This window comes from Podarcis muralis, chromosome 1 (assembly GCF_964188315.1).
Source record: "Podarcis muralis chromosome 1, rPodMur119.hap1.1, whole genome shotgun sequence".
NCBI lineage: Eukaryota > Metazoa > Chordata > Lepidosauria > Squamata > Lacertidae > Podarcis > Podarcis muralis.
The window spans coordinates 58,974,722-58,988,571 of record NC_135655.1 but is presented as its reverse complement, the minus strand read 5'-3'; the positions used below and the strand labels follow the sequence as shown (position 1 = coordinate 58,988,571).

Sequence of the window (13,850 nt, the reverse complement as noted above, 5' to 3'; positions counted from 1 at the left end):
CCCGCGGGGCTTATGTGTGGATTCTCTCGCCCGGCCCCCCACCGGAAGCGAAAGGGTCCGCTTTTGCTCTGGGCTGGGGCTGTTGCTGTGTGTTGTTTACAGCCGACCTACTGTCGCCCAAGGGCTCCCGGGAGAAGCGAAGCCTCAGGCACCGAAGCACCATGGGCAGGAAGGTGACTGTGGCCACCTGCGCCTTGAATCAATGGGCGCTGGATTTTGACGGCAACCTGGAAAGGATATTGAGAAGTAAGGCAAAGCAAAGAACGCTGGTGTTTCTTGGGTGCGGGGGGGGGGGCGTGTGTGTGTGCGCGCGCGTGTGTGCATATATATATATATATATATATATATATATATATATATATATATATGCATGTAGTGATTCTTCAACTTCATTGGACTGGTCATGTGCGGATGCCTGATTATCGTCTTCCAAAGCAACTCTATTCCAAACTTAAAAATGGAAAGCGTAATGCTGGTGGTCAACAAAAGAGGTTCAAAGACTGTCTCAAGGCAAATTTTAAACAATGTAGTATAAACAGCAACAATTGGGAAACACTAGCCTGCGAGCGCTCCAATTGGAGAACAGCCTTTACCAAAGATGTAACTCTGCAATGAATACCTTCCAACTCTGCAATGAATACCTAACTCTATGAAAGGCCGGCACTTCTCTTTACTCTGTGGTTGTGGTGGAGTTAGCTTGCCCTGTGCCCCACAGCAGCACAACAATTATGCAAGTGGTAATAAATTATAATAAATTATGCAATGAGATGAAATAACAAATGCAATGAAATAATAAATTATGCAATGAGATGTTTCAGGCACAGGTGCTCTTGTTCAGGGTGCCATGCAGATTTTCCCCTTCCAGGATTCTGTTTCTTTTCTCTTTTTCCAATTATATTTATTAAGTTTCAACATTTTTAGTATATACAATCAAAACACATTTTCATCTTTTCTCCCACCCCGTTTTCCATGGAGTTGTTGTTTCTCCCCTTCTGCTGGGCCCTATCTTCTATCTGTTAAATCATAATCACAATATTATAATGAATTACTTCCGTTGTTCATAACTCAAATCCTGCTCAAGACTTACCAGGCTTCTTTGTTGCACCTCTTACAGTGGCTCTGTAAGGCATGAAGCTGGTATGAGTCTTCAGTAGCTGAGATTAAGATCCGTGATTCAATTTCCTGTCTCTTTAAATGTCAAAGAGATGGGATACCTAGTGATGATTCTTCATCATGTTGTCGAATTGGGCCCTGCATATTTGATTGGCTCAGCTGGATTTTTTAAAATTGATACACTGCTGTTTTTTGTTTGCAAACTCCAGTTATGGCAGAATTGGTTAATGTTTGTTGCCCCACAAGGTGGAGGGTGACTGACAGGTGGACCACAGAGGCAGGACTACCGTGATCTCCAGCTGGCTAGCCCAGCACAGACTGGTTCAAGTGGCAATTCTAAGCAGTTCTATTTTTCCAGAAAAAGAGATGCCGGAACTCACCATGGACGCCTCCCTTGTTCTCTTATAACAGCAATGGCACCCACCTGAGAGGTACTGGAACTGAGTTCCAGCGAGTTCCGGCTGAAAAAAGCCCTGGTTCCAAGGATAATGTTGCTGGAAAGCAACAGCAGGAAAAGGCTGTTGTGGTCAAGTTCTGTTTGTAGGCTTCTTGCAGGCATTTGGTTGGTGACTGGGGAACAGGATGCTGGACTAGCTAATCCTTCGGTCTGATCCAGAAGGACATTTCTTATAATTTGTAAAGCTTGTATGTTCTGTGTAAGCTGTAAGAGAGCTCAGTGCATAGTTATTGCTCTGTGATAGCCATTTCATGCACCAGTGTTCTCCACTGATTGCAGTTAAAACAGTTCTGTGAATCTGAGTTGTACATAGGGCAGTAAGTACCCCACTGGAAAAAGAAAATATTCTGTACCAAGAAAAACTGATGCTGATGACAATTTGCATGTAGCACGTCCTCTCAGTTATTGAATGCCTTGATAGTTTCTGGCTTTTGAGATTTCAAAATGGAGCGCTCACGTATTTTCAAGCACTTTTTGTACAACCATAAGAGCTGGGAATTTGCTTTAAAAAACCCGAGATTCTGAGGAAGCTGTATTGAGGCATCACATGCTGCCATTTTTTGTGCTCTACTGAGTCGTATCATTCATGTCGCTATACTTGAAGATGTAGGATTCTTCCCTTCCATGAGATTGCCAAAGATTAATAATTATAATTTGATATTCTAGGTATTGAAATTGCTAAACAGAAGGGAGCAGGATACCGGCTTGGACCAGAACTTGAAATTTGGTGAGAATTGCTTAACCATTTCATATTTTTTATTACCCTCCATGCTGAAAAGACATGTAGTCCTTTTGCAGTTAAAAAGAGAAATATGATTTTCCTAATCCTCCATAACCTTGGGGAGTAAGGATATCAAGTATGTTAGAAATATGTCAAAGTAAATGTAACTGAAATGTTTCTGTACATAGCTATAGCTATTGTAATCATACTTAAGTAAAATATTATTTTGCATTGCTTCTGAAAATTGTTCAGATACAGTGCTGTGCAAACTTAGCAGGGGTGGCATCCAGAGCAGTCGACTAGTCACCAGAATCACACTCCACCCTCTTGTTCCTGCCTTTAGATGGGAGAAGGGAAAGCCAGTTTTCATCTGCTCACCTCTTCAGACAGGTGATCAGCACTTTTAAAGGTGACAGTGTTAACACACACTGCCATGCTTACTGGTTTTTGAGTTGGGGTATGTAATGTTTGAAACATTTATCCTTAAGAGATTAATTGTCCTCAACACTTCTCTTCTACCTTCTGGAATAATGTGCAAACTTGTTTCTGTCCATTTGTGGAGCAAAGGGGGGGGGGTTGTAGTTGGAGGGGAAAGAGAGCCATCTCATTCATGCCAATAGCATAACCAGTAGCAGATTTGATCGTGGACAGCAGAAGGATGGAATAGAGATTTTAATACAAAAAGGAAATAATTCTGTATCCTACATACTTATTTCTTTAATGTCAATTACCACTGGAGTAATATAAATGTAGTTAATAATATATTCTTGGTTCAAGTGGTTGCTTCACGTTAATTGGTACAATTAATGTACAATTGCCTATAATGAAGTTGTTCTGCTTTAGGTAATTTCTCTTGCGAAAGCTCATAATTTCCTTCTTGGTATGAAAATAATGTGTTTGTCGATATGATTCTTGTTTTCATGCAGTGGATATGGCTGCTCTGATCATTACTATGAGTCTGATACACTTCTACATTCATTTCAAGTTCTGGCCAAACTTTTGGAATCTCCTGTTACTCAAGACATAATCTGTGATGTTGGAATGTAAGTTACCTTGTAATTACAATGTGCGTACATTAGCTTGAGATCCATGGTTTGTTTATTTATTGGCTTTATACCTCATCCTTCCTCCGGAAGGAGCCCAGGGTAGCAAACACATCCACATTTTGTTTTTAAAAAAGGATTCTAAAACAGGAAAAACATTCCAACAACAGTTTCAGTTAAAAATACCTAAAAACAGTTACAATATGCTAGTACTAACCCTTTGAATTGGGCCTGGTAGCTCGCTGACAGCCAGTGGAGTGCTTTCAGGATCAGTGACAGATGTTCCCATTGGGCTGCCTCAATTACCAAACATTTTGTACTAGTTGCAGCCTCTGCACCATCTTCAAATACATCCCCACATACAATGCATTACAGTGGTCCAAGCAGAACACTAGAGCGTGGACAACTGAGATCAGGCTGCCCTGGTCCAGGAATGACTGTAGCTAGTGACCCAGCCAAAGCTGAGCATATGCACTGCTCGTCACAAATATGTACTCTATGTGTAGCATTCCTAGCCACGTGCATGTCCTGTTTTGCTATGCAGCACAACCTCTCAATTATTTTCTGTGACCTCATTTCCTCCATGCTGTTCTGTGAACAGAAAAGGAAGTAATAATGTATTGGGAGCAGAACTTCTTCATAACTGGTCTGGAGTTAGGGGTGAGCAGTGCAGTGACCAGGTTTGCTGATAATACCAGATTCTTTAGGGTGGTAGAATAAAAAGGGGTTGCGTGGAGCTGTACAAAGATCTCTCCAAACTCTGTGAATGGGTGTTAAAATGTCAAATGTGGTTCATTGTAAGCAAAGGATGCACGTGGGGGCTAAAGAACAACAACCCTCAATTGTTCTGACTTCACACATGCCCTGACGGGTTGGTAACATTGCAGCAGCAAAATATTGGGGTTGTGGGAGATAGCTCAGTGAAAATGTTGACCTGGTTTGCTGCCCCTGTGGGGGGAAAAAACAAACAAATTATGTGGTAGGCATCACTAGCAAAGGGATTGGGACTGAAACCAGCAACTTGATTATGCTTTTATATGAAAGTATGATATTGTGGCCAATTTTATCCCAGTGAGTGATGAAATCATTGCCTTGAAAGTGTATGGGTCTTGTAAAGAAGGAAGCTAAGGACAATTTTGACTTGTTATTATTAACTCTTAACAACGTAGCAGTACATGATGCTATTTTCATTTCATTCATACTTTTGCAAGCACATGGAGGGGGCAGCCCTTGCACGACTAGTCTTGATTAAAAGCGGGGAGTCCTGGCAATATACTTCATCTTCTTTAACTTGGTTCTGTTCTTCACTGGATGCAGGCTTCTCATATCTCTTTCGACTTTTTATTTTTCATGACCTTGTTTCCACATTCCATTCTCTTTTTGCAGCTGTTTCCTTCAAAGTACACACTGTTCTTATCTCCTGGTCTTCCTGTTCCGGCTGGTTTTTTGACAACTCCAGCAGTTTTTGGTAGTACTAGACTTCTAACCCCTTTAGCCTTGTTAAAAGGAAAAAAATACATGTTCACCCATCTGTGCCGTATTTCATACCATTATTTTATACGTTTGTTTCATAACAGTATGACCCTCATTTGAAGTACTGGGTTGTATTCAATGTTGTGCTGAGGGTATGGTTCTGTCAGTGCAAGGATTTTCCTTTTGTGGCTGAACCTTCTCTCCTCCTGTCGCACACCATCTAAATCTGTTCCAGGGGTTCCCCCAACCCTTCAGAGCGGATTTAGGGATGGAGAGGGGGAATGAGGGGGAATTCCCACCATGTTGGTAGGAATCCTTGTGCTGGCTTCCCCTAGTGCAGTTAGTTAAATATGGCCCATTGTGTACACTTCTGGTCACTACACTTCAGCAGAGATGTTGTTGAGCTGGAAAAGGTGCAGAACAGGATAGCCAAAATGATGAAGGGGCTGGAGCAACTCCCCTATTAGGAAAGGTGAAGCCATTTGGGGTTTTTTAAAGGTTTTTTTTTCAAAAAAAAGGTGAAATGATTAACAGAGATTCCTCTTCTCCAGAACTGAGCACATTTGTACAAGCTCAGTCATATATAAATGAAGTGGGATCTGCAGAAGGCTAGAATCTAGTTTTGCCTTGCCTAGATGATGGGCACGCAATGGGGACGCCTGCAGCACTGAATTGGCTGTTTCTGGCAAGGTGGGGTGATAATAGGAAGAGTGACAACAGTGAGAAATATTTCTGGTGTGTGCTAGAACTGAGACGTTTTGAGTGCATCAGAGTCTAGGTGTGTGAAAGATATTCAAAATTCCATTATTTTGTTCAGGTCCTCTCATATACATATATATGTGAATGTCATCTCTTGATTACACTGATTTTTATTATTTCTGCAGGCCTGTTATGCACCGAAATGTTCGCTACAATTGCAGAGTGATCTTCTTAAACAAGTACGTGACTGTTTTCCAATCAAAGTACTCTTCCTCTCTTTTTCAGAATGTGCCTCTCTGGGATACTCTGTGTGCTTGTGTTTAGGTGTAGATTTAATCCCCATTTTTAAAGTGGAAAAACTAATGCTTAGACCTAAGTATATGTTTGATTGTTCTCTGTTGAAATAAGCAGATTTCAAAATACCTTAACTTTGGCTGGGTTGCAGTAAAAGAACATTTCTCAAGGGCCTTGTTTGCATTTTGTTGCGCTGCATGTCCTCATGGTAGCTTTATTTGTTTTATTCAAGGAAAATACTTCTGATACGACCAAAGATGGCGCTGGCAAATACAGGAAACTACCGGGAGATGCGATGGTTCACTCCTTGGAGTAGATCACGGCAAGTTCCTATACTTCATTGTGATAGGCATTCTAGAGAATTGGGTTGCTCCTTGACGTATATCATGCCAAACCTCTGTTAGAAGATCTTTCAGGAGGCTTTGTTGTGTGGCTTGTCTTAAACATTTTTTTTTAAAATCATTGCCAGAATTGCACCCATGCTGACATTGCATCCTGGTATAATACTTTGTCATGAGCACCATGTGGCATGCTAGTCATGCATGGCAGCCCGCCAAGGCTGTGTTTGTCCTTTGCATGGGACTGCAAAGCCAGGAGGGTTGTCTTCTCACGCTGTAAAGCTGCCCTTGGGGCTGCCCCTGAAACTGACCCAGAAACTCCAGCGGGTGCAGAATGCCACAGCGAGACTCCTTATGGGGTCCCCGCTGTGGGATCACATTCACCCAGTGCTATACCAGCTGCACTGGCTCCCAGGGGAGTACAGGATCAGGTTTAAGGTGCTGGTTTTAACCTTTAAAGCCCTAAACGGCCTAGGGCCCGCATTCCTATGGGACCGTCTCTTCTGGTATGCCCCATGGAGGACCTTATGGTCTGCTAACAACAACACCTTGAAGATCCTGGGCCCTAGGGAAATTAGACTGGCCTTGACTAGAGCCAGGGCCTTTTCGGCTGTGGCCCCGGCCTGGTGGAATGCTCTCCCACAAGAGACCAGGGCCCTGCAGGATTTGACATCTTTCTACAGGGCCTGCAAGACAGAGCTGTTCCGCCAGGTTTTTGGGCAGGATGCAGTTTGACTTACTTTCCTTTGTATAAAACAAGCCCGAAGGAGGCCCCCAACCCACTCACAGGTCCTTGTAAGATCAGTGGAAACAGTTGGTCCTGGCAAGTATTAATCACTCTCAGTTCCAACCTGATAATTGTCACCTGCCCAGATTTTAACTTGTCTGAATTAATTTTAAGATGGATTTTAATTAATTGATTTCTGTTTTTATGCTTATTGTGTTGTTTATATGATGTTAGCCACTCTGAGCTCAGCCTCGGCTGGGGAGGGCGGGATACAAATAAAAATTTATTATTAATATAATATAATTATTATTAAAGTTACATTTGACTTTTAAAATTATTATTATTTGTTGAATTTGCATACCACCCTATACCCATAGATCTCAGGCTTGGTAAGTTGCAAGTTGTGCAGGCCTCGTTTATGAAAAGCTTCTGCTTTAACTTGATTTTTATTTTTTATTTTTAAACCCCTCTTTGGTCAAAGAGTTTTAGCTGAAGAGGTTTGGCAGTGTGTTAAAATTTAGTATATTGAAAAGTGTGTTTAAGTGCTTATTTGTCGCATAATTTCCCCCCCATACCCCTCCTTTAGGCATGTGGAAGAGTATTTTCCTCCCAGGATGATACAAGAGATAACAGTTCAGGTACAATGCTTTGATACATATGGGGGATAGCAGTATAATAATAATAATAAAATCCACCACCTTTGACTGTTGACCATGGCTGGATCTAGTCACGTCAAAGAAGCGATTCAGTTAAACGCATTGTAAACTTAATACAGTGGTGCCTCGCAAGACGAAATTAATTCGTTCCGCAAGTTTTTTCTTCTTGCGAGTTTTTCGTCTTGCGATGCACGGTTTCCCATAGGAATGCATTGAAAATCAATTAATGCGTTCCTATGGAAACCGACTTCAGACCAGGTCCGGGGACAATCTGTCCCCCGACCTCTTCTGAAGGCTGGGGGGGGGGAGAAAGTCTTTGCTCCCCCCCCCCACGGCAGCATTTTAAAATCGCCCCGGACAGCGGAGGACTTCTCCGCTGTCCGGGGCGATTAAAAAGCCCCTGGGAAGGCAGGCAGGGGGGACAAAGACTTTTGCCCCCCGCCAGCAATAACAATAACAATAATATTTATTACGGCCATAGGCCCATACAAGTAAAAACAACACATAAATAACAGGTTGTGTACGTGGGAAGAAAAAAAAAAAACAGCCGCTAAAACACCACAATAACACTAAAATACTATAAAATAGAATGGCATACTACGCCTTAGTTAGCTTGTAGTGCTCCTTGGCGTCGCTTTTGGGTAAGGACAGCGACCAGGAACCTTGCCACTTTCAGGGTCGTATGAGTATCCTTATCCTGCAAGATTTGGGCAAGGTGGAATTTTGGTGGGGTACCCTCTAGTTTCTGTATGATTGATCCCAACAAATTTGCCCGTGGCACATTGAACAGGGGGCAAGTGAACATGATGTGCTGGAGCGACTCCGGCGTCTCCTTATCGCATTCGCACGTGGCGGGAGCTTGGCCCTTTGAGAATCTATGTCTCAGGACGTTGGAGGGAAAAACGTTGAACCTCGCTTTGGTGAAGGCCAGTCTATGGGCAACAGTCGAAAGGGAGGAGAGGTATGATGGAACGCAGTAAGTTAAAGTGATACCAATGTTCTGGGGCGAACAAACACCTCCCCCCAGCATATAGTTTCGCTGTAGATCGATGTCATCCAGTCTTTGGCGGATCAGTCTTTGAGCAGTAATTTGGTCTAGTTTTAGGGAATCTGAAGGAGAGATTCCGTAACTCAGGAGTTTGGCATGAATTCTACTAGTCCAAAGGCTAGAGAATTCATCTCGCCATAAGCATTGGACAAGGTAGTGGTTTGGTAATCTATGCCACAATGATAACCAATAATTGAAGACTTGCTTCCACAGGCAGGTTTCTAAGGATGCGATCTTCAGTTCTAGTCGCATGGCTGCGTTACTTACGCACAGGGGGAGCATTAGGAGCCGACGCAGGAATTGATTTTGCAGTGTCTCAAGAGGAGCAAGGTCTGTCATCACGGCCCAAAGCGGGGCAGCATAGGCCAGCACGGCAACCACTTTTGCCTTGAACACCTTTAGGGCCGAGGGAACATGCAAAGCTCCATCCGAAAAAAAGAATCGGAGGAGCGCATATGACAGAGTTTTAGCCTTGTTAAGTAGGTGTTGAATTTGAGCTTTCCACCCCAAATTGTGTTGAAAAATAACTCCTAGGTATTGAAATTTTAGGACTTGCTCAATTTTTGCTCCGCCAAGCTTCCATTCGTATAATCTCCGGCTTCTGGAGAAAATCAGGATCTTGGATTTAGCATGGTTGATGGTTAATTGGTTGAGTTGACAATACGTGGCAAAGATCTTCAAAGCTCTGGTTAGTCCAACACGTGTATAAGATAGAATTACCGCGTCGTCCGCATATAAAAGGAGAGGGCAGCGGTAGTCCGCAAGTCTAGGCGCGTGTGTACTTGGAGATGAGTTAACTAGGGATGCTCGCATGTCGCTGATGAATAGGTTGAATAGACAGGGAGCCAATATACATCCTTGGCGCACTCCCTTGTTTATTGGTATCGAATTAGTGAGGTCGCCCGCAGGAGTAAGTCTCACTCTAGCAAGGTTACCTTCGTGGAGCTGACTTATAAGCCATAGGAGTCTTCTATCAATGCCCTGTTTCGCAAGTTTCTCCCATAGAATATTTCTAGGAACGCTGTCAAAGGCTGCCTTTAGGTCTAAGAAGGCAGCGCAGAGGTAGCCCCGGGGGGGAGAGGAGTACTTTCGTGCCAGATGGTAAAGAACTATCGCATGATCGGTTGTAGAGCGTTTAATTCTGAACCCTGCTTGTTCGTGGCCAATCTGATTAGTCTCATCTACCCATCGCAGTAGTTTAGTCAGCAAAAAGCTGGCATAAATTTTCCCTATGATCGAAAGGAGGCTGATGTTACGGTAGTTTTCCGGCTCCATTGGAGAACCTTTTTTATGAATTGGTACTATAATGGCCTCCTTCCATATTTTGGGGATGAGGCCAGAAGCGTTGATTGCATCGAAGGTTTTGGCCAAGATGCCAGCCCACCATTTTGGGTGTAGTTTAATGGCTTCAGCAGGGATCAGATCGGGCCCTGGGGCTTTACCCGGTTTCAGCTGAGCTATTAGCTTGGCTATTTCGTCAGGATCAGTGGAGGGCCAAATAGGTAGGTGGGTAAACAGATGCGTCAGGTGGTCGGAGGGAGCATCTGCCTGTGAGAAGCATTTCTTCAGGAACAGTTCCCATGTCGGTGCAGGGATGACTGCCCTTGGGTATTTCCTCGCCCTTCTGTTGATCAAAGACCAGAATTCCCTGGATCTGTGTGATTTTGCAGCAGTAATCAAAGCCTGCCATCGATTGTGTTGCCACTCACGTTTGGCAATTTTCTGCGTGCGTTTGTAAACTAGCTTGGCTTGTGCATAACTAGCTGGCAGAGTAACTGCATCAGAGGTCTTATATACATTATATATAGCACGGAGGCGCTGTCTTGCTTGTTTACACTGAGAATTATACCAGGGGGCACCGTAAGTATATTCATTTCGATTTAATGTTTTGGGTGGTAGCCTGAAGAAGGACGTAAGATCAGTCGTATGATGGTGGAAGCATTTCAGCACTATGCTATGCTCGTCTGCGGCAGAGCCTCTTCTGAAGGCTGGCGGGGGGCAAAAGTCTTTGTCCCCCCTGTCTGCCTTCCCAGGGGCTTTTAAATCACCCCGGACAGCGGAGAAGTCCTCCGCTGTCCGGGGCGATTTTAAAATGCTGCCGTCCCGGGGGAGCAAAGACTTTCGCCCCCCTGGGAAGGAAGGCAGGGGGGACAAAGACTTTTGCCCCCCGCCCGCCTTCAGAAGAGGTCCTGGACCTCTTCTGAAGGCGGGCGGGGGGCAAAAGTCTTTGCTCCCCCCCCCCGCCTGCCTTCAAAAGCCGTCGGGGAGAGCTGAGCGTTCTCCGCTCTCCCGGGAAGGCAGGCAGGCGGGAGCAAAGTCTTTCGCCCCCCGCCCGCCTTTAGAAGAGGTCCAGGACCTCTTCTGAAGGCGGGCGGGGGGCGAAAGTCTTTGCTCCCCCCCCGCCTGCCTTCAAAAGCCGTCGGGGAGAGCGGAGCGTTCTCCGCTCTCCCGGGAAGGCAGGCAGGCGGGAGCAAAGTCTTTCGCCCCCCGCCCGCCTTCAGAAGAGGTCCAGGACCTCTTCTGAAGGCGGGCGGGGGGCGAAAGTCTTTGCTCCCCCCGCCTGCCTTCAAAAGCCGTCGGGGAGAGCGGAGCGTTCTCCGCTCTCCCGGGAAGGCAGGCAGGCGGGAGCAAAGTCTTTCGCCCCCCGCCCGCCTTCAGAAGAGGTCCAGGACCTCTTCTGAAGGCGGGCGGGGGGCGAAAGACTTTGCTCCCCCGGGACGGCAGCGTTTTAAAATCGCCCCGGACAGCGGAGAAGTCCCCCGCTGTCCCGGGGTTTTTTAAAAACCTCTCCGCCCCCCTGCCAGGCTTCGGAGCAGCCTTCCGAAGCCTGGCGACGGGAGGAGGTCCAAGGACAGTGGGGAAGACAAGCTTCCCCGCTGTCCCGGAGATTTCCCTATGGGCTGTCGTCTTGCGAAGCAAGCCCATAGGGAAATTCGTTTTGCGAAGCGCCTCCAAAACGGAAAACCCTTTCGTCTAGCGGGTTTTCCGTCTTGCGAGGCGTTCGTCTTGCGGGGTACCACTGTACAGGGAAGTTCTGGTGGCGAAAAATGGGACTCCACAGCGCCATCTGGTGTTATAATGCATATAAAGCGCTTTATCTTTACAAATGTTGCCGAGTCCCAAGGTTTAGATACTAGCGGTTTGATGTTACAGGTGCTAACTGGTGATTTTTGTTCTCCTTTCTATGTTCTTATATTTGGAATATAAATAAATTCAAAAACTAAAGTTGATTGAAAACTCATGTATCATTTCTGTTAATGGGACATGCATAGCCTTGCACTTCAAATTTTCCTGAATAAATGTTACCTCAGTATTTCTACACTGTATTCTCTTGCCAAAAAGGCAGTTTCTGCAGTGTACAAATTTAAAATGAAAGCTCATGTAAAACAAGCCATAGGGGCTTTTGGAGACCATGGGCACATTTGCAAATCGGGTGAATTGTTGTGGGTGCCACACCATATCCTATTCTTCTGGCTAGATTCTGCAGGAAGAGGGGACCCTGAGGGTAATAGTGAAGGCCTCTGTGGTTGTCGTGTTGGCAACTCTCATTTAATTCCATTAGCCTTAAAACAACGGTTATGTTAGCATAGCCCTTAACCATAGCTGTTGCTCATCTGGATTCACTTTCAGACCAGGGTTTGAAGCAAGTTTAAATTATCTGATTTAAACTAAAACCTTGCTTAACATTAAAAGTTAACGCTAGACTGATTGGAGAGAAGGGCAGGAGACCCTGTGAGGAGGAATTGTGAAACCCCATAGTCCACTTGTGATACCTTTTATCTTGGTTAAGGGATCAGAAACATGCCTTTCAGAAGCGCAGTTTCCAGAGCTTAATTTCCTGACATGTTTTGTAGCTGAGAGCTACTGTGCCCAATATTACATCTTGTGACTTGGATTATAATTGGCCATCCCTGTGTTATGGTACAGTATGTTCCAACTAAAAAAATATAAATGATGTAAACTCTAGTTTCATAACCTTTTTGAGAGGTGTTTTTATTAGGGTATTGTGAGTCAAATTGCATACAATAAATGCCTTTATCACAGCTTTAGATGGATAATTTTGTATGTTGGTCAATCACATTATTTTTTCCTATTCCAATGGCCCATCCTCACTCCTTGCTTGTCTTAGGAAAGTGTCCCATTTGGTGATGCAGTTCTGGCAACTTTAGATACCTGCATAGGAAGTGAAATCTGTGAAGAACTGTGGACACCAGTCAGGTAAGAGAGGTGAATTAAGGTTTGGAGAGGATTCCCAAAGCTGCTAAAATAAATAAAATCCAAATCAATTTTGCAGTTAACATTGAAGACCCCCTTCACCCTCTCTCTCTCTATGTGGAACATTCTAGAGAACAAGTCAGGTTAATCAATAAGATGGCAATATGGAGAACTTAAGCTTTCATTGTAGATATTTCTGTATCCACAAATGTCCTTAAATTGTTTATTGCTTGTTTTATACACTGAATACAGTGGTACCTCGGTTTTCGAACTTAATCTGTTCCAGAAGCCCATTCTTAAACCGAAACCGTTCTTAAACCGAGGCACGCTTTCCCTAATGAGGCCTCCCACCGCCGGTGCCCTTCCATCGTTCAGATTCCATTCTTAGACTGAGGTAAACTTCGCAAACTGGGACACTACCTCTGGTTTTGCGGAGTTCGTAAACAGGGCTGTTCTTAAACCAAGGTACCACTGTATTTAGTAATTTCATGTGGGGGTGGGGGTGGGGGCGGTTGAGCTTTTCTAATTTGAGGAAATAAATGTTCATATCCAAAGTCACTGATCATAAATACCAAACTTAAACCATAATAATAGAAAGAATGATGGTAGTAACAATAACTCTGTATGCATAAAAATATATCTGATAACAAGCATCAGTAAATCATTAAATCAGAGTGTACTGTATCTATGATTCATGTAGCTTGAGGTGCTCATAGACTATGCCCATGTTTTTACCAGAGCTTCAGTTTACATTTCATATTTGCACAATAGTTTTTCTTAATTACTTTATAAGGTAAGCATGGGCTTGGCATTCGTAAATTGACTTTTCTAAAGTCAATATATGGAGCTCAGTCATCCATAAACATTTGATTCAGTGTAAAGCAGGCATAGGCAAACTCCTGCCCTCCAGAAGTTTGGGACTACAATTCTCATCATCGCTGACCACTGGTCCTGTTAGCTAGGGATGATGGGAATTGTAGTCCCAAACATCTGGAGGGCCGGAGTTTGCCTAAACCTGGTGTAAAGCTACAAGGCATGTGGGACGTTGCACACTGGCTGCAGCGCT

General features: G+C 44.3%; 1 protein-coding gene across 2 annotated transcripts in view; it reads left to right on the top strand.

The window, feature by feature from the left end:
* The first annotated feature begins 3 nt into the window (after positions 1–3).
* NADSYN1 (NAD synthetase 1) overlaps positions 4–13,850 on the top strand; it is a 33,068-nt gene continuing 19,221 nt past the window's right edge. The window contains exons 1-7 of one of the 2 annotated variants that reach the window (XM_028728829.2): positions 18–246; positions 2,237–2,297; positions 3,218–3,334; positions 5,692–5,745; positions 6,033–6,122; positions 7,452–7,503; positions 12,699–12,787. In XM_028728829.2, coding sequence (XP_028584662.2) covers positions 162–246; positions 2,237–2,297; positions 3,218–3,334; positions 5,692–5,745; positions 6,033–6,122; positions 7,452–7,503; positions 12,699–12,787 — 548 coding nt within the window. In that variant the 5' untranslated portion in view covers positions 18–161. Of the gene's footprint in view, positions 247–2,236; positions 2,298–3,217; positions 3,335–5,691; positions 5,746–6,032; positions 6,123–7,451; positions 7,504–12,698; positions 12,788–13,850 lie in introns of both variants that reach the window. The other variant, XM_028728835.2, reaches the window with a different exon arrangement.